At 33.4% G+C, this 26,579-nt stretch overlaps 2 protein-coding genes and 1 long non-coding RNA gene across 5 annotated transcripts; 1 reads left to right on the forward strand and 2 right to left on the reverse strand.

Moving 5' to 3' along the window:
- The first annotated feature begins 13,137 nt into the window (after nt 1-13,137).
- LOC112769210 (uncharacterized) lies at nt 13,138-13,979 on the forward strand. Its single transcript, XR_003186399.3, has 3 exons — nt 13,138-13,308; nt 13,405-13,459; nt 13,545-13,979. It is a non-coding gene; the product is annotated as an uncharacterized lncRNA (long non-coding RNA).
- A 436-nt stretch (nt 13,980-14,415) lies between these two features.
- On the reverse strand, nt 14,416-20,037 carry LOC112769205 (protein RBL). Of its 3 annotated transcripts, XM_025813667.3 has the most exons (8): nt 19,900-20,037; nt 19,729-19,811; nt 19,143-19,593; nt 18,580-18,684; nt 18,172-18,270; nt 15,505-16,592; nt 15,158-15,416; nt 14,416-14,971 (listed from the first exon to the last, which is right to left on the reverse strand). In XM_025813667.3, the coding sequence occupies exons 4-8, from the start codon at nt 18,596-18,598 to the stop codon at nt 14,790-14,792; spliced, it is 1,647 nt and encodes a 548-aa protein (XP_025669452.1). In that variant the 5' UTR covers nt 18,599-18,684; nt 19,143-19,593; nt 19,729-19,811; nt 19,900-20,037; the 3' UTR covers nt 14,416-14,789. The 3 variants fall into 3 exon arrangements, with proteins under 3 accessions (XP_025669452.1, XP_025669449.1, XP_072082313.1); XM_025813664.3 differs by having other exon boundaries at nt 18,580-19,593; XM_072226212.1 differs by lacking the exons at nt 19,143-19,593; nt 19,729-19,811; nt 19,900-20,037 and adding an exon at nt 18,881-18,973 and having other exon boundaries at nt 18,580-18,769.
- Nucleotides 20,038-20,132: 95 nt separating this feature from the next.
- LOC140181725 (pentatricopeptide repeat-containing protein At1g20230-like) lies at nt 20,133-25,126 on the reverse strand. Its single transcript, XM_072226211.1, has 3 exons — nt 24,827-25,126; nt 24,121-24,244; nt 20,133-23,143 (listed from the first exon to the last, which is right to left on the reverse strand). Exon 3 carries the CDS (start codon nt 22,900-22,902, stop codon nt 20,641-20,643), a length of 2,262 nt encoding a protein of 753 aa, XP_072082312.1. The 5' UTR covers nt 22,903-23,143; nt 24,121-24,244; nt 24,827-25,126; the 3' UTR covers nt 20,133-20,640.
- Between the last annotated feature and the right edge of the window lie 1,453 nt (nt 25,127-26,579).

The raw sequence follows: 26,579 nt of genomic DNA on the forward strand, positions 1-26,579 counted from the left end.
TACTACAAGAAAATGGAGTATTTGTGATAAAAAAATTTATATCAAATTTAAAATTGTTACAAATTATGATTTTTTCGTAACAATAATTAGTTATTGTTACAAAATTTGTTTAGATATATTCAAATTTGTTTAGATATATTCAAAATTTAAAATTAGAACTATCTAATACATAATGATAAGAACTAGAAATATACACACAATCATTATTATAATATTTAAAATGATAAAAATATAATTTAATACACATAGTATAATATTTAAAATAACAAAAAAATATTTATAAGGATTTTTTTTGTTTTTAACGTGACTAATTATTATTTTTTTATATATATTTTTAAATAATTATTTTACTTTTTATTATCTCATATTTAATTGTCAAATCTACTTATTATAATTTTTATAATATAAATAAATTTTTTACCAAAATAATTACAATATATTAATATATAGATAATATATTTTTTCATCTTAAACAATTTTTAAAAAATCACTAATAATTTAAGTTGTATTTAATTAAAAAACTAAGTTTTAATTTAATTATTAATTAATTAACTAATATAATAAAATTAATTATCACTATTTTTTGAGTTTATTTATTTATTTTTCATACTAAATCAAATTTAACAATATAATTATTATTATGTGTTAAGTTTAACAAAATATTTTTTAACATAAAATACAAAAGAACTATTTATATTTTATTTTTAGACAAATATAATATAATAAGTGGCATATATATATATATAAGTATTTATTTTTTAAAAAAAAATTTGTGGGGGCAAATGCCCCCTCTATATTAAACGTGGGTCCGTCCCTGGTTGTGAAGGAAGATGGGAGTTGTGAAGGGGTAGGCGGCGATGGACACAGCAACAACGATGACGGGAGCTATGCGGTTTTTTGTAAAGAAGTCGAGAAGAAGAAGATTTTGGATGAGGATGACTAAGTTTATCTTGCATGGCTATAGAGTATAGACTGAAGCTATGAATCACTGAATCTGTGATGTGAGGCAAATCCTAATTCTTAAAAAGTGTTTATATGTATATATCTGGGGCGGGTATACCTAAACCCGACCATGTCCTGTCCTGAGCAAAATCTGCCCCGACTGGAGTCAAGTTATTACCCTCTTCATCCGGGTATGGATGGGTCGGGTACCCGCGTATTCGGAAACTCCTGCTAAGTCTAACCACGTATTGATACTCCATTTGTTAAGGGTTTATCGCTAGCTAATGAATTGCTATATACACAAGACGAGATTCTAACTCCTAATAGTTATTTAAGCGGACGAGTGAAATGATCACTTAACAAACTCAAATTAATTAAGACAAATATTAATTATTTTTAATATTTTAATATTAAAATTCTCAGAGTTTGATTTTAATTATAATTTTATAAAATATTTATAATAATTATTATATATATTATTTAATTTTTTAATAAGTTTTTTATATAATTTTATGTATTATGCCGTACAGGGTACGGGAATATACACTAGTAAAAAATAAAAAAAGAAAAGAAAGAAAGAAGGAAATCAAGGAATTGTACAGTTTTACTTGCCGTGATCAAGCGATCAGAATCAGATTTTGAAGCTCAGGTCAACGCATGATGAACCACAACGAGGAAGCCAAAGTTATATTCAGCAGCAAAGTCAATTGAATTACCCCACTAATGTGCAAGTACATGAAATTGCATTGCGTTTCAACCATGGTCCAAATTTCGTGCCGTAATAGACAATGTATCAAATTTTCCTTTCCTACTTTATCGGCAATTGGTCAATCAAAACATGCAAATATGAAAAGGTTTGAACCTCTGGCCGTAACCGGAGTTTTGGGATTTCCAAAGTTATACAAAACATGCTAAGCAGGATTAGCAGCTAATAACCCCGCCACTGCCGCTGCCAACCACAACTGCTGCCACCGCATTCTTCTCTTTATCACCACTATAACGTGTCCATCGGGAAAAAGCATTTATGTGAATTCATTATCCATCATTTGATTTCACACAGAAACTTTTGCATCGGGAAAAAGCATCCATGCATTAAACAAGTTGGCAGCCACAGCTACTAATTTTAATGCCCCTCCTAATAATCACTATTCTCTAGTGCATCAACTGTATGGGATTTCAAGTGGGTTTTTAACTTCTAAAAATTCTTAAATCCCTAATAATCCAATGACTTCATGTTACTAAATAATTGATTAGCTATGTCCTATTTGATCCAATTGTCTTGTATAAAAGGATCCGACCGTGGTTTTAGCATCACTACGCGGTGCCATAAAAGAAGTCGCCGTCGTCGTCGATCTTGGTGGCATAACAAATTGTTGGCAAATAGAGACACGACAGGTAGTGATTCATAGGGTAGAATTGTTGAGTTAGTCATCAGCATTGTTACTGTCCCTCACAAAGGAGATGACAAAGATGACACACATTATGCAAGGTTTGGATGAAGAAGAATTTGGGGGTGGCAAAGAGAAGTAGACAGCGGTGATGGCGGCGATGATAATAATGCTAGCTGGGGATGAAGATTAGATGAGGAAGGATTTGGGTACTAGGTTGGGAATTGGGGTGGCGGCCGTGGCAAAAGATTGAAGATTAGGAAGAGGATAGGTTAAATTAAGAAGGGTGATTTAATAATTTTAGATAATTTTTTAAAAATTAAATAATTGTCCATCCAAATTCATATTTTCTCAATACAAATTTTGTTTTATTTTTTCATAGATTTGCCAGTATTTTAAATGTTTGTGGATCAAAATAATATTTTTTTAATTTTAAATATTATTTATTAATATAATAAAGAAGTGAAAATAATAATAATTACTAAAGTATATTAAAACTCAAAGTAAAAATAAGAAAAACAATCCTCCTACACATACAAGCTTTTTTGGCAAACAAGTTAACCATAATCCAACAAAACCCACTTACATAACGCGCGTGAAATAGTGTCGCTCTTCTTTGTGTTTCTTCTTCTTTACGTTCCTCCTCCAACGTTTGTATCCCGCATTCCTCCTCCTCCTCCTCCTCCTCCTCCTCCTCCTCCTCCTCCTCCTCCTCCTCCTCCTGTTGCTGCTACTGCTGTTGCTGCTGCTTCTTCTTCTTCTCCTTCTTTTTTGCGTTCCTCCTTCTTCTTCGCGTTTCGTCGTCGTCTTCTTTGCGTGTTTCATTCTCTTCGTCGTTCTTTTTATCACCGTTGTTGTTGCTGCATTTTTTCCTCCTCCTCTTTCTATTGATTTTGCAATATTATATTATTTTTTTCTTTGTTTGATTTTTTTCTCTCAAAAAGAATTATGAGAAAATGAAATAAGAAGATGAAGAAGAAGAAGCAATAGAAGATGAAGAAGAGGAAGAGAACGTTTTGAATTATACAAAACTTATCAGAATAAAAATACATCAAAATTTATTAATAATAACACATAAATTTCTTAATTTTTAAGAACCATATTACTAGTTTTCAAATTCAAATCTGAATCCCCTAGCCTAAGTTGCACAAAAAAAATTATTGAATTGAAATCCAGAAGGAGTTTTAGAGGATTCAAAAAGGTTCGTTGAGCGCCTATATCTTATGGTGATCCTTTTGTCGACGGATGTTCCTATTATACTCGCAGTCTCTGAAAGATGAGAATCGACTATGTATGTAGCACCTACATCGAGAATTTAAGTATTGTATACGTCATTAGTTCGATCCTTTGTAGGAACTATCCGTAATAACGAACTTGAAAAATGAATCTATTTTCATAAAGGGATTCGTTGTTCTTGACTCTGCTCCACCTTAATTGCTATTTGATCAAATAAAGTTATGTCTTGATCCGAGTGGGAATAACGTTTCTCTTCTGCATGTCCATGGAGTTTTGAAAAATTCAAACATCTCAAAAATAGATATAGAGGTAGGAATTTATCGAACGAACCACACTCCTTCGTATACATCAGGAGTTCATTGATGAGAAGGGGCTGGGGAAAGCTTGAACCCAATTTCTACAGTGATGAATATAAGTGCAATTGAGATTCCTAGGGAGTTATACATTTGTATAATAATGAGACCATCCACTACTTCTTGAAGCTCGATCTCTACCCCGGATGAACCATAGAGCCAAGAGAAACCATGAACCAGAATAGAAGAGCTTGCCCCACCCATGAGTAAATATTTCGTAATAGCCTCATTAGACCATACATCTTTCTTGGTATATCCAATAAGTAGATACGAGCATAGACTGAAACATTCTGGAGTTACAAAGATAGTTATTAAATCGTTAGCGTCATATAAAAATATTCCTCCTAGAGTAGCTGTTAATACGAATAACAGAAACTCTGTTAGAGCCATTTCTATACATTCGATGTACTCTACTAATAGAGGAATACATATAGTTGAACAGAGTAAAATAAAAAATTGAAAGATTTCGTTGAAATTGTTCGTTTGAAATTTTTCGAAAAAGTTAATCATAGGTTCTTCTCCTCATCGGAACAATAGAGTCGTTATTATCTTAGAATAGGGTTATACGGACTCGAATCGTAGACCTTCTAAATAAAACAAATCAAAATGCTTATTAAAAAAATGATTTAAATTGTTTAAAAAACTCAACATGTATTTGTTTGCATTCAGCTTTTTTATTAACTGATATTTTGATCAATTAATTTACCATCTTTTTTCTTGACAGAAAGAATAAGAAGATGATTTTCTGTACTCTGATTTTTTTTTATTACAATCAAAGAGCACTATCAAAGTATTTCAAAAAGGGGGGTTATCCCGACATAGGTTGCTTATGGCCTAGATCAACTTAAGTTTAATGGACTTTCTATTAAATTACTAAAAAAATGGAATAATAGAATTATAGTAAATTCTACAAAAGGTCTTTTTTTTAGGAGGTAAAGTTTATATTTCTTTGTTACAAAACCATAGATCTAGGCCAAGTAGTGATTTTAGGGTAGAATAATTGAGTTAGTCATCAGCATTGTTATTGTCCCTCACAAAGGAGATGACAAAGATGACACACATTATGCAAGGTTTGGATGAAGAAGAATTTGGGGGTGGCAAAGAGAAGTAGACAGCGGTGATGGCGGCGATGATAATAATGCTAGCTGGGGATGAAGATTAGATGAGGAAGGATTTGGGTACTAGGTTGGGAATTGGGGTGGCGGCCGTGGCAAAAGATTGAAGATTAGGAAGAGGATAGGTTAAATTAAGAAGGGTGATTTAATAATTTTAGATAATTTTTTAAAAATTAAATAATTGTCCATCCAAATTCATATTTTCTCAATACAAATTTTGTTTTATTTTTTCATAGATTTGCCAGTATTTTAAATGTTTGTGGATCAAAATAATATTTTTTTAATTTTAAATATTATTTATTAATATAATAGAGAAGTGAAAATAATAATAATTACTAAAGTATATTAAAACTCAAAGTAAAAATAAGAAAAACAATCCTCCTACACATACAAGCTTTTTTGGCAAACAAGTTAACCATAATCCAACAAAACCCACTTACATAACGCGCGTGAAATAGTGTCGCTCTTCTTTGTGTTTCTTCTTCTTTACGTTCCTCCTCCAACGTTTGTATCCCGCATTCCTCCTCCTCCTCCTCCTCCTCCTCCTCCTCCTCCTCCTCCTCCTCCTCCTCCTCCTCCTGTTGCTGCTACTGCTGTTGCTGCTGCTTCTTCTTCTTCTCCTTCTTTTTTGCGTTCCTCCTTCTTCTTCGCGTTTCGTCGTCGTCTTCTTTGCGTGTTTCATTCTCTTCGTCGTTCTTTTTATCACCGTTGTTGTTGCTGCATTTTTTCCTCCTCCTCTTTCTATTGATTTTGCAATATTATATTATTTTTTTCTTTGTTTGATTTTTTTCTCTCAAAAAGAATTATGAGAAAATGAAATAAGAAGATGAAGAAGAAGAAGCAATAGAAGATGAAGAAGAGGAAGAGAACGTTTTGAATTATACAAAACTTATCAGAATAAAAATACATCAAAATTTATTAATAATAACACATAAATTTCTTAATTTTTAAGAACCATATTACTAGTTTTCAAATTCAAATCTGAATCCCCTAGCCTAAGTTGCACAAAAAAAATTATTGAATTGAAATCCAGAAGGAGTTTTAGAGGATTCAAAAAGGTTCGTTGAGCGCCTATATCTTATGGTGATCCTTTTGTCGACGGATGTTCCTATTATACTCGCAGTCTCTGAAAGATGAGAATCGACTATGTATGTAGCACCTACATCGAGAATTTAAGTATTGTATACGTCATTAGTTCGATCCTTTGTAGGAACTATCCGTAATAACGAACTTGAAAAATGAATCTATTTTCATAAAGGGATTCGTTGTTCTTGACTCTGCTCCACCTTAATTGCTATTTGATCAAATAAAGTTATGTCTTGATCCGAGTGGGAATAACGTTTCTCTTCTGCATGTCCATGGAGTTTTGAAAAATTCAAACATCTCAAAAATAGATATAGAGGTAGGAATTTATCGAACGAACCACACTCCTTCGTATACATCAGGAGTTCATTGATGAGAAGGGGCTGGGGAAAGCTTGAACCCAATTTCTACAGTGATGAATATAAGTGCAATTGAGATTCCTAGGGAGTTATACATTTGTATAATAATGAGACCATCCACTACTTCTTGAAGCTCGATCTCTACCCCGGATGAACCATAGAGCCAAGAGAAACCATGAACCAGAATAGAAGAGCTTGCCCCACCCATGAGTAAATATTTCGTAATAGCCTCATTAGACCATACATCTTTCTTGGTATATCCAATAAGTAGATACGAGCATAGACTGAAACATTCTGGAGTTACAAAGATAGTTATTAAATCGTTAGCGTCATATAAAAATATTCCTCCTAGAGTAGCTGTTAATACGAATAACAGAAACTCTGTTAGAGCCATTTCTATACATTCGATGTACTCTACTAATAGAGGAATACATATAGTTGAACAGAGTAAAATAAAAAATTGAAAGATTTCGTTGAAATTGTTCGTTTGAAATTTTTCGAAAAAGTTAATCATAGGTTCTTCTCCTCATCGGAACAATAGAGTCGTTATTATCTTAGAATAGGGTTATACGGACTCGAATCGTAGACCTTCTAAATAAAACAAATCAAAATGCTTATTAAAAAAATGATTTAAATTGTTTAAAAAACTCAACATGTATTTGTTTGCATTCAGCTTTTTTATTAACTGATATTTTGATCAATTAATTTACCATCTTTTTTCTTGACAGAAAGAATAAGAAGATGATTTTCTGTACTCTGATTTTTTTTTATTACAATCAAAGAGCACTATCAAAGTATTTCAAAAAGGGGGGTTATCCCGACATAGGTTGCTTATGGCCTAGATCAACTTAAGTTTAATGGACTTTCTATTAAATTACTAAAAAAATGGAATAATAGAATTATAGTAAATTCTACAAAAGGTCTTTTTTTTAGGAGGTAAAGTTTATATTTCTTTGTTACAAAACCATAGATCTAGGCCAAGTAGTGATTTTAGGGTAGAATAATTGAGTTAGTCATCAGCATTGTTATTGTCCCTCACAAAGGAGATGACAAAGATGACACACATTATGCAAGGTTTGGATGAAGAAGAATTTGGGGGTGGCAAAGAGAAGTAGACAGCGGTGATGGCGGCGATGATAATAATGCTAGCTGGGGATGAAGATTAGATGAGGAAGGATTTGGGTGGTAGGTTGGGAATTGGGGTGGCGGCCGTGGCAAAAGATTGAAGATTAGGAAGAGGATAGGTTAAATTAAGAAGGGTGATTTAATAATTTTAGATAATTTTTTAAAAATTAAATAACTGTCCATCGAAATTCATATTTTCTCAATACAAACTCTTCGTCGTTCTTTTTATCATTGCTGTTGTTGCTGCATTTTTTCCTCCTCCTCTTTCTATTGATTTTGCAACATTATATTTTTTTTTTCTTTGTTTAATTTTTTTCCCAAAAAGAATTATGAGAAAATGAAATAAGAAGATGAAGAAGAAGAAGTAATAGAAGATGAAGAGGAAGAAGAGAACGTTTTGAATTATACAAAACTTATCAGAATAAAAATACAACGAAATTTTTTAATAATAACACAAATTTCTTAGTTTTTAAGAACCATAGTACTAGTTTTCAAATTCAAATATGAATCTCCTAGCCTAAGTTGCACAAAAAAATAATTGAATTGAAATCCAGTAGGTGTTTTAGAGGATTCAAAAAGGTCCGTTGAGCGCCTATATCTTATGGTGATCCTTTTGTCGACGGATGCTCCTATTATACTCGTAGTCTCTGAAAGATGAGAATCGACTATGTATGTAGCACTTACATCGAGAATTTAAGTATTGTATACGTCATTAGTTCGATCCTTTGTAGGAACTATCCGTAATAACGAACTTGAAAAATGAATCTATTTTCGTAAAGGGATTCATTATTCTTGACTCTGCTCCACCTTAATTGTTATTTGAACAAGTAAAGTTATGTCTTGATCCGAGTGGGAATAACATTTCTTTTCTGCATGTCCATGGAGTTTTAAAAAATTCAAACATCTCAGAAATAGATATAGAGGTAGGAATTTATCGAACGAACCACACTCTTTCGTATACATCAGGAGTTCATTGATGAGAAGGGGCTGGGGAAAGCTTGAACCCAATTTCTATAGTGATGAATATAAGCGCAATTGAGATTCCTAGGGAGTTATACATTTGTATATTAATGAGACCATCCACTACTTCTTGAAGCTCGATCTCTACCCCGGATGAACCATAGAGCCAAGAGAAATCATGAACCAGAATAGAAGAGCTTGCCCCACCCATGAGTAAATATTTCGTAATAGCCTCATTAGATCATACATCTTTCTTGGTATATCCAAAAAGTAGATACGAGCATAGACTGAAACATTCTGGAGCTACAAAGATAGTTATTAAATCGTTAGCGTCATATAAAAATATTCCTCCTAGAGTAGCTGTTAATACGAATAACAGAAACTCTGTTAGAGCCATTTCTATACATTCGATGTACTCTACTGATAGAGAAATACAGAGTTGAACAGAGTATAATAAAAAATTGAAAGATTTCGTTGAAATTATTTGTTTGAAAATTTTCGAAAAAGGTAATCATAGGTTCTTCTCATCGGAACAACAGAGTTGTTATTATCTTAGGGTAGGGTTATACGGACTCGAATCGTAAACCTTCTCGATAAAACAAATCAAAATACTTATTAAAAAAATCAATTGATTGAAATGACAATTTATTGTTCCAAATCGGTACAATAAAAATTTTGATTAAATCACACACCGCAGAAACTAGACCTTCAATTCTTTAAGAGGTTTATCCAAAAGATTTGCGATATAACTAGGAAGACATTTTAAATACCACACATGGATTACTGGGCATGCGAGTTTTATATAACCCATTTCATATCTACGAAATAAAAAAAGGCTTAATAGAAAAATAAATTTGAATATTCAATGGTAGTGATATATTTAGATTTATATATTTTATTAATCTATTAAATTTCGAATCTATTCAAAATCCTTTATAAAAATTCTCAAATTGAATACTATTCAATACTATTCTATTTATTTATTCTATTTGTACGACTAATTTTTACAATTAATCCTTTTATATTATAAGTATTAATAGAAAGAACTATTACTAAATTAATCTTTTATATATATATATATTCTATTTTTTGACTTTCTTTCAAATTATGCCTAATGGAGTATCAAATCTAACTTTGCACAAATAAAATTGATATATTACGTATCAAATATATACAACTAAAAAATGCAAATATAGTTGAATGGTAAAATTTTTCTTTGCCAAGAAAAAAATGCGAGTTCGATTCCCGCTATCAATTCGTTAAGATAATATTTTTCTATTTCGATATTTTGCTACAATAAAAAAATAATCGAACTCTAGGAAAAGATAAAAAATAAATCTCTCTTAAAATCCTAGAATCTCGTTTTTCCTATTTTGATTTTTACTATTCTTAATATTCTCCAACTATTTTTCTTATATTACAATAATAAAAAATTATTAATTATTTTAATTGTAGGACATGAAAATATAAAAACAGTGACATAATCATGTTGCTCTAATCTATTGGGTTGAAAAAACGCAAAGTAAAATAGTCTTTTTCACTATATATACTATAACTAACTAATACTGCAGTACAAGGAATTCTCTAAATACGGTAGAAAAAGATTCGAAAGAATCAATGGTTTAATCATTTTTCTTAAATTTTTTATTATACAAAATAGAATTACAATACAGAATTTATAGACTAAAATTTAGTTCTTTTACCGATTTAGGCTTAATATATTCATAAATTCGCAGACCTGTAAATTACACGAAGTAATTAGACCTAAGATTTCATATAGAAAAAGCTTATTATCATACCATTTTTGGACGAATCATGAAATTCTAACATTTCATTGACTAATAGAGTTATCAAATGAATTGAAATTATAATTGATACAACCAGAAATGATATATAAATTAATATATGCTCTAAAGTTGAAAATATCATAAATATAAGGTGTCCCAATAACTAATACTAGGAATATAAATCAGAAATTGAATTCATTTTAGGACTTACTCTGTTAGAGTAAAAGATGCAATGCCGCCACTCGAACTCGAATCGAGATGTTCTAGCACTGCTTCTTAAGAAAAGCGTGTCTACCAAGTTCACTATAGCAGCTTACCGGTAGCAGCTTCAGCGGCTGCAATGGCAATAACAGAAATAGAGAAAATATTTTTCTTTAATTGGCAACTATAAAAAAAATCAGAAAAGGTTACGAAATTTATATTAACTGTATTCAGTATAAGTTCAAGACACATAAGGACTCTAACCATATTTCGGCTCGTGATAAATCTATAGATACCGATAGAAAATAAATAGGCACTTAAAACAAGTCCATCTTTGAGCATTATTGGCGAACTCCTTATCAATTTCAATTCACTATAATATTAAACCAATTCAATTAATTAAAGAATAAAAAAAGTCTAAAAAAAAGAATATATTCGCACAAAAAAATTTCTACATAAACACTTTTTTTGCATTTACAGAGAATTAAATCAAAATAACTTAGGAAAAAAAAAGAATTCTTTTTTTTTATTGCAAGTTAAAAAAAATTTTTACTGGCGAGTCACGACAATTACACCTATCAAAATTTAAGAGTATGCCACTTCTACGAATAGTTCTTAATGCCGCATCTCTTTCGAGATTAGGACCCTTTATCATGACTTCTGTTTATTACATGCCTTGATTCGCTACTGTTCAAATAACATTTTCTGTTACGGTTTGGGCGGTAAATGGTGTTTTTCTTCGCGTATCTTTGAATCCACAAGTATCTGCAGAGGACCACAAAATTATTCGACCCCGTACATTGGTAACAGTGACAATGGTATTATTGAAACTAGTTTGAACATGAATAACGCCCTTTGGTATTTTACGAGCATGTTTACATGAACCAATACGTCAATTTTTAGGCAAATCAATTTTGGGTATAGGTTTTGTCATATCTTATTATCTTTTTATTATTTCATAATTATTATCTCATAACCTAAAAGAAAGTTTGAGATTTATAGATATATTCATTTCATGTAAAAAAATCAGATGTTTTACTATATTTCTTTTTTAATTAAAAACTAGAGTTAATATTCTCAAAATTGACATTCTATTTGTGTTAATACATAACTAACAAAAATCAAATTTTAAATTTTAGATCCCTAAAATCTCTATCTAATATCTCTTTTTTATATGGTATTCTATTAGAACAGTTCTAATAATATATATATATATATATATATATATATATATATATATATATAAAAGAAAATTTTAAAATATTCCAAATAAAATTTCTATATTCATTCAATAATTTAAAATTTTCACATATTCAAAAATATTAATATATAATATAATTAATATTACTATAAAATCATATCATATATAATAGAGAATATTATATATTTCTAAGTTTTCATGTAAAAAAAAGGTTTAAATTTCAATATCTATATTTTTTTTATTTTTTTATTTGCACGCCTAATCCTTTATAGTTCAAAGCCCTCTCATGTATTTAATTTATTTGGAGCTATTAGAATGAGATCCACTTTTTGGGGAATATAAGTCGAAGCAATAACTAGAATATTTCTAGTGGAAAGTTTTTCATAATCCGTGGAGAGATAGTTCATTAATATAGAATAGTTTTTCTATATTAATCTTATTATTTTTTAAATTTATATTATTCTGTTTCATATCTATTTATATATATGATATATGAAACAGAATAATGTGAAATCTAATATGATTTATATTTATATATTAATATTAAATTCTTATAAATAAATAAAATAATTTTATTATATTCTATTATTTTTTATTTAGATCAAACAAATAAAAGTCTAATTTACTTTATTTTGCTTCTCAAGAGATTATATGATCTTAGGAATACGAATTCTCATAAATTTTGTGACTTATCGTCATTGTCACAAGCATATTTTTTTTAAATTATCTGAAACCCAAGTTATTAACATATATAAGTTAAAATCTGATTTTGCATATCATCGAAAATCCCTTTTTCTTAAGAATGAAATAAATAAAAGATTAATTTTTTGAAATACAAAAATATTTGATTTTAAATTTATATCCAAGAACTCCCAATTCTCTAATGAATCAATGGAAAAATTAGTTGTTAAAGAATCATTATCAATATGATTTATCTTAAAGGAGATGGTCTAGATTAGTGGCACAAAAATAGAGAAATAGAATCCATAAATGTCATGTCATTCAAAATAAAGATTTAAAAAAATGTGATTCATATAAAAGATCAAATCAATTCCTTACAAAAACCAACAATTAGGCTCATTAAAAAAAATACACAAATGAATATGATATTTTTTCATATTAATCCATTAAAGATAAGAAAGACTCATATGTTTATATATGAATTATGTAAACCACATAAAATTAGTGTAAAATTAATCAATAAATTAATTTTTAATAAAAGAAATTAGAAATGTAAATTTTATAGTAAAATCAGATAAAGCTAATTAAAATAAGAAATTTGACACCAATTTTAAAAAATTTAGTCCAAAATTAGGCGAAACGGGCCGAACCGGGCCCAAGGCCCAACCCAAGTCTCATAAAACTCAAGAGAGCTCAACTCTCTTCTCTTCCCATAAGCTAAACACGCTGGGGAAACACAATTGGGGTGGAGGAGCAATAATAAACCATTGTCTTCCATTCAATCCTCCATAATTTTCTGCTTCGAGCTCCAATCGCTACACCATTTGCGGCCACATATCCGCAGCGTCGATCTCTACAAAGCCCGGTGAATAATTTGGTAAGAAACTTCCATTTTCATTCTCAGCTTCTCTTTTCCCAAAATTTTCAAAAATTTTTAGAGTGGTGTTGAGATTTTGCTTCTTTGATTTATTAGGACCCGATTAGCTTAAGGAAAACATTCACTCTTACTTATTTGACGTTTGGATAAGGTGAGAATTCTAGAACCCTAACTATTTCATTGATTAAGTGTGTTGGTATTAAGTATTGGGTATGTGTATGTGAAAAATGTCCTAGGTGTATGTACATATGTGATATGAAGCTATTGGATGTGTTGGAAGCTCAATTGGAAGCTTAGTATTGGTGCTAGAGCTGAATTTTGGTGTTCAGGGCTTGCTTTTTGCCTAAGTAGGTTGCCTTGGGTTATAGTAGCTATCCTCCCCATCAATCCATCCATGGCAACTGGTTCGCAGTTTCCGAAACACCCCAAATCTAAAAGGCCCAATTTTTCTTTTTGTTTTTGTTCAAAAAGAGGGCCAATTTTTCAAAATGTCTACAGGGCCTCAAGCCCAGTTCAAGTCCACAATCACGAGGTTGCAGGCTTCAAAATCGTCTTCTACACAAACAAGTTGGATCTAATGGTTAGCTCATTAGTAATTTGCTTTAATGGTTTGCTTAAACAAATGTCAAAAATTTGAATATTTTAGTCCAATTTAATTTTTTTTAAATCAACCCTATTTGTGATTATTGCCAAGGTAACCAATTTAGGTTAGTTTAGTAATTAGCTCACTAATTCGCTTAAATAATTGTTAAAAATTCGAATCACGTCCTGTATATGCAACAATCTATTTGCCTGCAGCAAACCCTTAATGGAGCTCAGATTCGTAGTCCTTTACCTATCGGATTGGAAGATACTATGAAAAAACAAATAAATAAATATAAGCTAAAGTAACCATATCCTTCTTGATTCGAATGCAAAAATATTCTCATTAATATAATAAGCAAGATCGGATATCATATTCCGGTGCTCATTGATTTAATTAGTCAGTCATCAGTCATCACCTATGTATGTTAATCATAGGCAACATTTGCAATATTAGATCTATACAATATACATGTGACAGAGTACTACAAAAGCTTTAGGAACAAAGGTGATTAACACAGCACATCTAAATGACAGACTCGTCATATCTAAATAATAATAATAAAACATTCATGTTTTAAATAGGCTACAACTCTACAAGTTGGCTAAAAATGGTCAGAAATGTAGCTTACCGGAGTCAATCCACATACTACGGAAATGGCACTTGTGCATTACGATTAAAACCAATAAACCCAACTAGTTCTGAAACTAACTAAATTAGTTCAACTATACAAAAACGTTTAGTTCCAAGATCAATTCAATAAAACATTCACGTGACCAATCCATACTATGTGATTTCTAACCATTAACTTTCTCTTGTCAGGATCCTGGATATGAAAAGTAAGTAAACTATAGTACAATGTCTTTTTTTCCAACACAGAAGAAATTGCAATCTGCTATTATTCATCTGTAAGTTCAACACCGTCAAAACCATTACTATTATCCTGATCAACCAAAGATTTGCCTCTAGGTTTAGAGGATTTGCTAGGTTTTAATGGTTTCTTTATTTTTTCTGCCTGTAACTCCAACACCTTCTCAGAAGGTTTCCGTTTTCTTTTAACTCGTTCACCCCCAACATCATCTGCAAAAGAAAATTTAAGTGCCAAATTCCTAAAATGCAAAAGTCTAGGTAGTTTACACTAGCGGGGTTCAAAATTTCAAGACAATAGCTAAATGAAATGAGACGAAATAAATTTTAACTGCTTGTCGAAATAGCAATTTTAAGCAATCTAAAATACACATCTACAAGCATAAGGGACGATTTTACCTTCAACTGGACTCGAGGCTTGATTCGGCATATGTCCATTTGGCCCAGCTTCTTCTGAAAGTGGGGATCCAGTGTTGGTACTGTCCACTAGCTTTGAAGAACTTTCTAGACACTTATCTTGTTCAGGAACATCACAACTGGGAGTTGCAGGCAAGAAGCATAACTCTTCTTGAGACATATCAGAGTCGCTGAAAGCAGCATCTTCCTCCACCGTTACAATGTCAACTTCTTCATCTTCATTAACATCAGAACCTTTTACCTACGTGCATATGAACTAAGGACTAAACAAAAGGAGAAGAAAAACGAAAGAGAAGGCCAGCATGACCAATAATCTAGCAACCTCTTACCTTCTCGGTTTCAGGAATCAAATCAAATTCATCTTCTCGCTCTACATACTCCTCATTTTCCTCAAGCTCTTTGAAATCGGGAGCAAATGCACTCCAATTCTCAGTGTAATCTTTAGCCCAAATGTAAACTATTCCATTCAAAGAAACAGATACAACAATAGGACGTACAGGATGCCATGCTAAATCAATAAGAGCTTCCTTAGGCCCTTCAAGGAATTTCACAAGATGCCCGACCCTATCCCAAATGTAAATCTTGTGTTCTCCTTTACTAGCAGAACCCCCGACAACCCACTCACCATCACCACTGAAACATGGCGCTTTCCAGTGCACCTTTGTAATTGAATCTTGAAATTCCCGAAATAAAGTTAAGCATTTTGTTCCTACAGCCTTCAACTTCTCAACTCCATCAAGATCGTTGAAGTTCTTATTAAGGTCATCAAGTGCCCTTACTTCCTCTTTCAAGGGAAGAAGATTTTCATAGATCCTGATTACTCGATCATTTGAGTTTGTAAGTAGATACTGTCCATTCCTGCTGAACACAATGTTCTTCACTACAGAACCACCAGAGATAGGAACCATGGCACGCACTTCACCATCTTTATGATCAATTACAAGAATTTCCCCTTTTGAGTTCCCCACATAAACCAGACTGCCATACTTACTAAAGCAAGCAGCAGTTGGTGTGAAGGAGGTAATTCCATCAGAACACTTGTTAAGCGATGGAAGGTTTGGTCCATTAGATATCTCTGAGACAGAAACTTTAAGTGAAGTTGTGTTGCCTGTATTCAAATCAACAACCATTGGAGCACACCAGAGAGGGCATGCTAAGCATAGAGACGGCATAGAGGAACCTGGATGAAGACGGGCTTGTAGAGAGGTTTGTTGCAAGACTATTCTTGTCATTCTATTACCGCTCAAAACATCCCATAATGATAACGACTTGTCGGCGGCAGATACAAGAATTCGATTACCACACTTTGACCAACAGACACTGGTTATGGGAGAAGAACATTCATTATCCCGAAGCTCTTTAGCAACTCCCCGGGTTTCAAAATCCCAGACAACACAACTTCCATCATTGCACCCAGCTGATTCAATTAAAAAAATAAATAATAACGAGCACGTAAGTTGATTGCACATAGTATCTCCAACTAGTAATAATTGTGCCACCACTTTCATGTATAAATTTGCTTTACCCCCAACCAAACATGCCATAAAAGTTCAGCAGTAGTGGTAATATTTACCAAAACCAACAACAACAACAATAATAATAATAATAGATTAAACCAGAACAAACATTACAGCCTGCAAATAATTATAGCCGATGCACCTCTTCCCTTACTGAATGGTATGAAAAATTAGGAACTTTAAAGTGTAAAATACAAATTAACAACTAACTTAGTTAGCTGACAATCTAATCGTTATACAGCTTGCTTTTTTTTTTTTCTAATAGTGGAGGTAGGTCAAATAAATTTGATATTTTAAACACACTATTAATGGTATCCCAAGAAGCAGTTAATATAACAAAAGCCAATCATCAATAGAAGTTTAAACTTTAAACAAGACATTACCATCAGACAATCCTGAAGCCATGATACTCTACAAATGTTCCACACACCATATGTTCACAGAAACTAACATTCTAAAAATTATATCAGGAAGGCTCTTAAGAAAAACACACTAATTGCAATGGAGTAAAAAAAAGTTTCAATTTTATTAATAAATTGTGTTTGGTTAACCAGTGACAAGAAAGGTAACTTTGGTCAGGAAAATTTTTCCTAATTTTGAGGGTAGATCTAAATCATCTAATAACAACCATTGAAGAACAACGCCCCAAAAATTAGCTATCACAAATTCACAATTAGAGAACCCAAGGCCTTATAAACCCTCCTGTGGATCCCATACAGGCATTTTTATACTAAAATTCCATATATTTCAATTGGATCCTAATTCCTAACAACCCACCAGGATCCCTAGACATAGCACCCACGCTAATAGTACTGAACTACCTCCTTCATCTCCTGGATCCTAGCATCCCACCATGAGTTCTAGAGAGCAAAGAAACTGCTGAAATTCTGGCATATTAGGAAAAGTTGCTGCTTAGCAGTGGGCATTGCACTTGAGCATATTAGGATTATTAGGTGGAAACCTAATCTATTTTTCTTTCTTTCTTTACTTTCTATGTGTAAATTAGACCACACAGGCATTACAGCCATAATTACATGGGTATTAATCTGCAAATATGTCCTAAGGTTGTCTTTAATTATGTAATTAATCCATATAAAGAGGGTTACCAATAATATAAGTTCTCAACACAAAGTTACCAGTTGCAAAGCAAAATGCACTCCTAAAGTCCTACCAATTATTTCAAGCCAATAACTTGAATTACAAACAAGCCAAACTACTAAAATTAAGCATAGATTCTCCACCCTTAAATCCAATGACTACTATATCTCACCCCAACATAAGTTGAAACATGTTATTCTATTCTTCTGAACAACTAGAGGAAAGTTACTTGATCACAAAAGTGCCATTCAAAAGTGACAAACAGTTCATTTGTAAAGGCAATTCATGTATAAAATAAGAGTATTAGGCTGTGTTTTTTAAAAAAAAATTACAAAAATTGCATTGCCAAACAAGAAGACAAATTTTCGTTAGTGTGTTTACCGGCAAGAAGGGTACCGCGGCGATTGAAGGCAATACATTTCATACAGCCATGCTCCAAATACTCCTCAATCACTTCGGGGAAGTCTCCCTGCAACGGATCTTCAATACATTCACACAATAATGGTTTTAGAATGAAGGGACAACTAAGAAAAAAAAAAACAAAAATTAAAATTAAAAAAAAAAACATAGACACAAGCCGGTACCTACCCTTAATTTGTTAATTTCCGATCATAGTTTACAAAGTTCAAACATCAACTTCGAAAATAGAAGAAAAATATGTTTATGACAAATCATCAAAGTAAGGTAGCTAGGGGAAAAAAAAAAGGAAAACGTAGCTGAAACAAGTGAAAAAAGTCCTCAGAACTCAATGAAGTGAAGGACGAGAGGAATAAAAGGAAGAAAACTAACCAATAATGGGCGTGTTCATTGTTCCACGAAATTCAAAAGTACATTGAGGAGGCGGCGGAGCCAACAGCAACCTTGAGGGGTCTTGCTCCGACAACGGCACAAGCTCTTGTGCCGGCAACAACAAACAAAGGCAAAAAGAGTTAAGCTTGCAACGATTGTCACGATTATCAGAAGGTGCTGCCTTATTATACTGACAAAGGAAGTGAAATAACATGAGAAATCAATCTTCCTAAAACAGTGGAATTGAAATCAGACCCAAATAGGTGTGGTTTAGGCTTTTGGCATTCGATAGTGACCTCACCTAAAGTTGTAATACCCGTTGGATTAAAAGTAAAACACCTTGCGCAATGCTATTTCAACAAACAACCAGTAATTAGAATAATCTACCATTTTCAACCATGAACTAGAGGTGTGCATGGCCCTGCCCGGCCTAAAGACCCGGCTAGGTCCCGAACACTTTATGGCCCCTAATTAAATCAATGAGCACCGGAATATGATATCTGATCTTGCTTATTATATTAATGAGAATATTTTTGCATTCGAATCAAGAAGGATATGGTTACCTTAGCTTATATTTATTTATTTGTTTTTCCATAGCATCTTCCAATCCAATAGGTCAAGGACTACGAATCTGAGCTCCATTAAGGGTTTGCTGCGGGCAAATAGATTGTTGGATGTACAGGACGTGATTCGAATTTTCAACAATTATTTAAGCGAATTAGTGAGCTAACTAACCTAAATTGGTTACCTTAGTTTATAGTTAATCACACATAGGGTTGATGTAAAAAAAATTTAAACTGGACTAAAATATTCAAACCCCCCGACACTTGGTTTGGTGTAGTGTAGGCCGATTCGGTCCAGTTTGGTTACTTCCAATCCGGTCTGGTTTGGTTGGTCAATCCAGTCTACCTTGGTCTGGTTCAACTGTTGATAAACTGTTGCTTATTCAAGGTATCAGCCATTTATACAGAGATAAACCGCAATAATGTTTGATGCTCCTTCAATAATGTTTATCTGCACCAATCATGCAATAGACAATGGCATTAATTTCTTCTTCACGAGACATTACTCACATTTACTCAGAGTTCTTGCAGGAGTCCAAGAAGCCCTACAAACCATAACAAATATTGATAGAAGTTTTATACTTACCTGATTACAACATATCATTAGAAAAAATCATAATTTCAAGCCATTGGCTGAAAATAGATTGATCAAGATAGTATTATATGAACCTGCGCAAATAGAGTTTCACTATCAAGATCACCAAGGATAACATTAAAATAAGAAATAAATGAATGTTGTATTAAATATCAAAGATACCTTCTATATTAATTTGATGTTTAAACCATACAATCATGCGGTTAGCGGACTTTATAACTTGAGCGGGGCTGAGTATCACGAACTTGTGCAATGAAATGCCTTCTAAAGTCGAGCAGAAAACAACATTCCCATGCCCAGAATACACAATTTGATTCAGCAGAAACAAAAAAGATGCCGTTGACTTCATAAAATATAGAGATCAGAATGCAGTGTCATCATCATACCCAGATGAATTCAAAAATAAAAGTAGGATTTATAGTAATAAAATTCCATCCCAAGTTGACAGTAATGTTATTTATAACCGATGAAACACATGGTCAGCTCCACAAAAAAATACTGGAGGCTGTGAAGGCTAGCTTGTGAGGAACAATATCTCGAATTTATGTCTTTAAATTTCGTAATTGATGTTAAATCATGCACTACCAACAACATGGACAGAACTAAAAAGGAAAATCTGCTGATATGGACCACCATCGCCTTAATCTAGATCATGCGGCTGACAGAAGATCTCCGTTAACGGAACAAGGGACTGAACAGAAATGTTTATTTGTCAAACTGAAACCCACTGGGGACAGCTAACAGCTAACTAAGATCTAACTGCCAATTGCTAAAATGACAATGCACATCCATTGCTCTCAACTTGACACTCCATCGCATCAAATGTATACAAAAATAATCTTGATTAGTGTATTCTGTGTTTGGCAGAAACGTGATGTCTCTAGAAATGAAGTTCATGAGAAATTACCAATAATCTCCACAAGAGCAAATACCATCCTTGAAATGGTGAAAACGATTTGTGTCTCTCACAAAAATTTCTCTCCCTTCCAAACTACTAATAAATTTTATAGCGGAATGGCAGTCACCGCAGATTCTCAGGTTCTTAATCACTTGAAGAGGCTGCCCCGGACTCATGTTGAGTAGTCCTAATACTACTGCCAACTTCTCACTGTGCCCACACAATATCTGCTCCTTCTCTTGTTCCTCCACATCGTGCAGAACAAGTCCAGTCTTAGGAAGGTGACCACATTTCTTCATCTCAACACTCAACTTTTCCAATTTCTCCAATATCTCTTGCATTTGTGGGTGCGACTTGTCACCAGCAACAAGCGTGTGTACTTTGTTTCCAATCTCAATCCAACTGCAGCCAGGATTTTTCCTCAAACCCTTACTCTTCATCACATCACGAATTCTGTCTACTTCATCCCACATGCCCTTTGAAGCATAGATGTTGGACAGAAGAATGTAGTTCCCCGGGTTATCGGGTTCTAACAGGAAAAGCTTTTCTGCAGCAATCTCGCCTAAACTCAAATTATGGTGAACTCTACAGGAACTTAGTAAGGCTCCCCAGATGCAAGCATCAGGTTCTAATGGCATTTCCTTGATGAGAGAATAAGCTTCTTCAAGTTTCCCTACACGACTAAGAAGTGTCACCATGCAAGCATAGTGTTCCGTTTTAGTTTCAATGGCATGCTCTTTTGATAAGCTATTGAAATATTGCCACCCTTCTTCAGTTAAGCCATTTTGGGCGCATGCGTATAACACACACGTGTAGGAAATCTCATCAGGCTCCATGCCACTCTCTTGCATAATTCGAAACATCTCTATTGTTTGCTTAGCCTTCCCATGCATTGCATATCCTTTCAATACTGCATTCCAAGAAACCAAATTTGGATCCAACATTTTATCAAAACAAAGCCGAGATAACTGGATTCTTCCACACTTCGCATACATATCTATCAATGCACTACCTACATAAACATCATCAAATATCCCCTTCCTGAGAGAAAAGCAATGGGTTTGCTTCCCATGCTTCAATGCTGAAATATTTCCACATGCAGGAATCAAGCTTGGTATCGTTACAGCATTAGGCTCCACTCCATGAGCCTGCATCTCTCTAAAAAGCTCCAAAGCTTCCATGTCCTTCCCATTCTGCACACAGCTGGATATCATAGAGGTCCATGTCACAACATTCAATTCAACTCCTTCATCAAGGAACTTCCTGAACACCTCCAATGCAGTGTCAATCAAACCATTTTGCGACAACCCATTTAGAAAAGCATTCAAAGAACCAACTTCCCTCTGATCGACCTCATCAAACACCTTCAACATCCCCTGTATGCATCCACACTTCCCATATATATCAAGCAGCGCACTGACCACAAACCTATCCGATCCCAATCCCTGTTTGATCACATAACCATGAACCTGTTTTGCAGCCACTCCATCCTCCAACTGCCCCAAAGCAGGAAGCACACATGATACGGTTGACCCATCAGGCAAAAAACCTTCGTTCAGCACTGTCTTGAACAACTCCACAGCCTCAACATGCCACCCTGCATTGCTGAACCCAGCAAGCATCCCATTCCACGATACCAAATTGGGCTCCACCCCCTCACTCCTCATCTCACTAAACATCTCCTTGGCCCTCTCAACCATCCCACGTCGTGAGTAACCCGCGATAATCGCGCTCCAAACGACAACATCCCTCTCAGGCATTTCATCAAACAGTCGATGGGCATCCCCAATACTATCACACTTCAGATACATATGCACCAGAGAAGACGCCAAAATTGAATCCAAGGCATAACCAGACGCAAAAGCATACCCATGAAACTGCAGCCCGGGCTTCAAGGCTTGCAACGCAGCACAGGCTTTGATTGCACTCGGAAGAAGGAACCCATCAGGGGCAAGACCCTTATGACCCATGAGGGAGAAGAGGCGGAGAACGGCGTCGTATTGGTGGGACCTGGCGAAGGCGTTGATGATACTGGTGAAGGAAGGGAGGGTTGGATTGGGGAAGAAATGGAGTACGAGGTTTGTGACTTGTGAAAAGCAGAGATTGTTGGCGTAGTGAGAGAGAAGCCTTGTGGCGATGTAGGTGTCGCCGTAGAGGTCGAGCTTGAGAATGTGCGCGTGGGCTTGACGCGCGTGGGAAAGGGTAATGGTGCTGGAACTCAGGCATTGCGAGATTATGTTGTAGATTCCGTTGAACATGGAGGGCATAAAAAAATCTCTTTGTTGGGGTTGTGTTTGACTGTTGTTGTTAGTGTTGCGATGGGTGGGAAGGAGGAAGATGAAGTGGGATTGGGGTTTTCGGTGCGAACATGATTGAAGGTTTATTGTTGCTATTGCATAGCTTGTTTAGCGTACTCTGCTATAAGATGCGATGAGGTTAGAGAGACAGCTGCAAAGAGCATCGCCTACCACGACGGATCGGAGGATCAAAGCTTCACAAGTTGCTCTTCTGTAAGAATTAAGAAAGAAATTTAATTCAAGAGTAATCATTATTGGGAAAACTAATTCATTCTCTTACCATTTTAGGAAATCAATCTTGATAATATTTTTTTTATAAATTCATGCAACATAAAATATAAAAAAACAATCATTGTATATTAAAATGAATTATCAAAATTAATCATCAATATAAAATAAAAATATACATGACAAATAAATTAGACTATATATATTTATATATAAATATATTAGTAATTAGCAAGAACCAGACCGGTCATTGAACCACTCCAGTCATTGGTTCACTGGTTTAATAGTCCAACCGGTCTAACCGTGGTTCAACCAGAAAAACTGTTTTAAAATAAAATAATAAATAAATTATAAACATCCTAGAATATAGAAGCAGGTTGTGAGTGACTATTGAGAGAAATGCCAATTCAAATAGTAGGTGTGAAGATATCACATAATACCATGATATATTGAAAGGAACCCAATAAACAACACTATAATCGCTGTTCCAAGAAGTCCCGAGAGAATGCAAAGCTAAATTAAAACAGTAAATACAGAAAGTAACATTTCAAAGAGAGATAACAAGTATATCAATACTCAATACTCTTAATTGTTATTATCCTATTCCGCAACATATACAAGCTATAATGTACAAATACTTCGTCTCTACTCAAATATCTGTACCAGAGACGTATCTGCATCATATACTATTAAATTAAACTTCCTAATTGTGACTATAGTTTTGATAAAATGGTCGTATTAACATATTCCTATTTGTGCAAAACGGAAGGCCAGACTAGCTATCTTTAATTCTCTTACAAGAAACTAGCATAACTTGGAAAAAAACAATGATAAAGCCATGAAGAGATTATATTAGTTCCTACCAAACAACACAATTAGAACAAATTTTCAGTATTAAGAATTCAACTGTCTCTTGAATCTCCAATTCAATTATGCCAGTAATCCAAAGAGTTGACTTACTATACAATGAACGAGTGCAGAAAGAGGGAAGAAAAAGTTAATTTCTTGTTCCTGCGAGTGTGAGCACGCGCTGACGCTGCGGAAATCCTTTTGCTGGTTCAGATTGCCATTTTCCTTCTCAGTTCTGATAAAGAACATTGACAATAATTGAGAAAGATGATCAGCACAACGCAAGTGAAAAGTGAACATTGACATTTGAGAAAGATGATCAACACAGAAGAGCCACAAACACACAACAGCACACCAGAACTCAGAACCCACAGCAGCAGCATAGCCAGAAAATTAATAGCAGCACAAAATTAATACTACCAACAGCATTTATCATTCAGCATTCAGCATTCAGCATTCAGCATTCAGCATTCAGCATTCAGCATTCAGCATTCAGCATTCAGCATTCAGCAACAAAATTTATCATTCAAATCGCATTTGATTTGATTTCCATTTTTAGCATTTAGCAACAAACATTACAAAAGAACAACAAGTAATCCCTATTCACACTAAACCTGAAATCAATAAAGCTAAACAAAAATTTCAATAATGATTTGATTTTCCATTAATCCTAGAAAAAGAGCAGGAATTAAAAAAAGAGCAGCAGCACAAAATCAATTATTTGATTTTCCATTAATCCATTCACAATTTCACAAAATCAGCAAACAGAGCATAATAGGAAGAGAAGAACCGAAGAAGTGAAAGCAGAGCAGCTAACCTTCAATGGAGACACGAACGGCGACCGGCGAGACGTCGGCGACCGGCGACACGGCGGCGAGCTGCTCCAAGTTCGAGAGAAGCCAGGGAGGACGGAGACAGGGGGAAGGAGGACGCCGAGCTACAAGAGAGGACGCGGAGGCCCCGACAGCACGGACGGCGGCGGCACTGCGGCAGAATCGTTGCAGGGAGAACCTAGGGTTTTGGTTGGGTGATTTTGAACTTTGCTTCAGAGTTCAGAGGGAGTGATTCACGATTTGGGGGCTTGGGTTGGGGGAAGGGGTTGGGTGAATGAGGGCTGAACGTGGGTTTTTTTTTTTTTTTAAATAAAGAGAACGACGCCGTTCACAAGAACCGGTCGGCTTCCGGTCCGGTCCAACCGGCCAATAACCGACTGGTTCAGCGATTTCTGAGTGGTTTGAAAATTAGCGGTTTCAAGAGGATGATCGAACCATTTTCTACGCCGGTTTCTGGTTGAATCGGTTTCACCGACCGATCTGGTCCGATTTTCAGAACATTGATAATTAGTTTTAGTGACTAATTTTAATATACGCTTAATATTTTTTATAAAAAAAATCATGATGTAAAATGATATTATTAAACCAGTCTTGCTACACGTTTAAATTTTGTTGGCAACTAAGTCAAACTAAATTACCAACTAACTATAGCTCAAATAATATAGTCTTTCCATCCTCATCTAAAGGTATCGGAATTTTTTTTTTTTTTTTGGTTACTTAAAGGTATCAGGTTTGAGTCTCATTAGTCATTCCCTAAGTCTCACGTGAACATTCATATCCCACATTGTTGTAGCATTTTCTTTCTTTTTTTTTTACTCTTTTTTTTTCAAATAATTTTGCAATAATATGTGTTTTTTTCCTTTTTTTTTCTTTGATTTTTTTTGTTTTTATTCTTATTAAAAGAATAAAACAAAAAAAAAATTGAGAAGATAAACAAGAATATATATTATAACATGTAAAAGTAAATTATGAATATATTAAATCAAAACTTATAAGAATTACTAATTTGGGCTCAACAGATAAAAAAAAAAAAAAAGATGATTGCTACAGTATGGTCAATCTATCTATCTATCTATTCTATTATATAAAAATCGGATTTCTGCACTTAATGATAGAGCTGACGTGGCATGCTTTTGAGAGTATTTCTCGATTTATTTCTTTTAACTCATTAAATACAAGTTATTACGATAAACTAATTATATCAACTAATTGATTTGATTATATATTTAAATATTATATAATTTATTATAATTTATATCAATTTGATTTGGTAATATTTTTTAATTTATTTTTTTAATGTTCTATTAGTATTTTTTAATTTATTAAACTAAATTTATTGTGTGTACTAATTCATTAATTAATTAATTTATTAGTCATTAAAATAATAAATCTATGAATAAAATAGAGAATGAAGATATTTTTAACTAATAATTAAATTAAATAAAATCAAATCAAATCAAATTATATATATTGAGCCAAACTCAAATCATGTAAATTAAGATGATTTCTTGCCTATTCAAATTAAATACAACAAATACAAATTAATTTTGTTAGATAATCATAGTCGTTTGGTCTACTATATATAGATGTCCACACAAAACTATAAGAATCGTAATTTTTATCGCAAATGCTATTTCAACTATTCTTTTCTTCTTCTTTTTTTCTTTATGTATATTTTTTTATGTATAAATGTACCCAAAATGAGAAAGTACGAATGATGGTTTATTGATTGTTTGT

This window comes from Arachis hypogaea, chromosome 18, assembly GCF_003086295.3.
Source record: "Arachis hypogaea cultivar Tifrunner chromosome 18, arahy.Tifrunner.gnm2.J5K5, whole genome shotgun sequence".
NCBI classification, from domain to species: domain Eukaryota; kingdom Viridiplantae; phylum Streptophyta; class Magnoliopsida; order Fabales; family Fabaceae; genus Arachis; species Arachis hypogaea.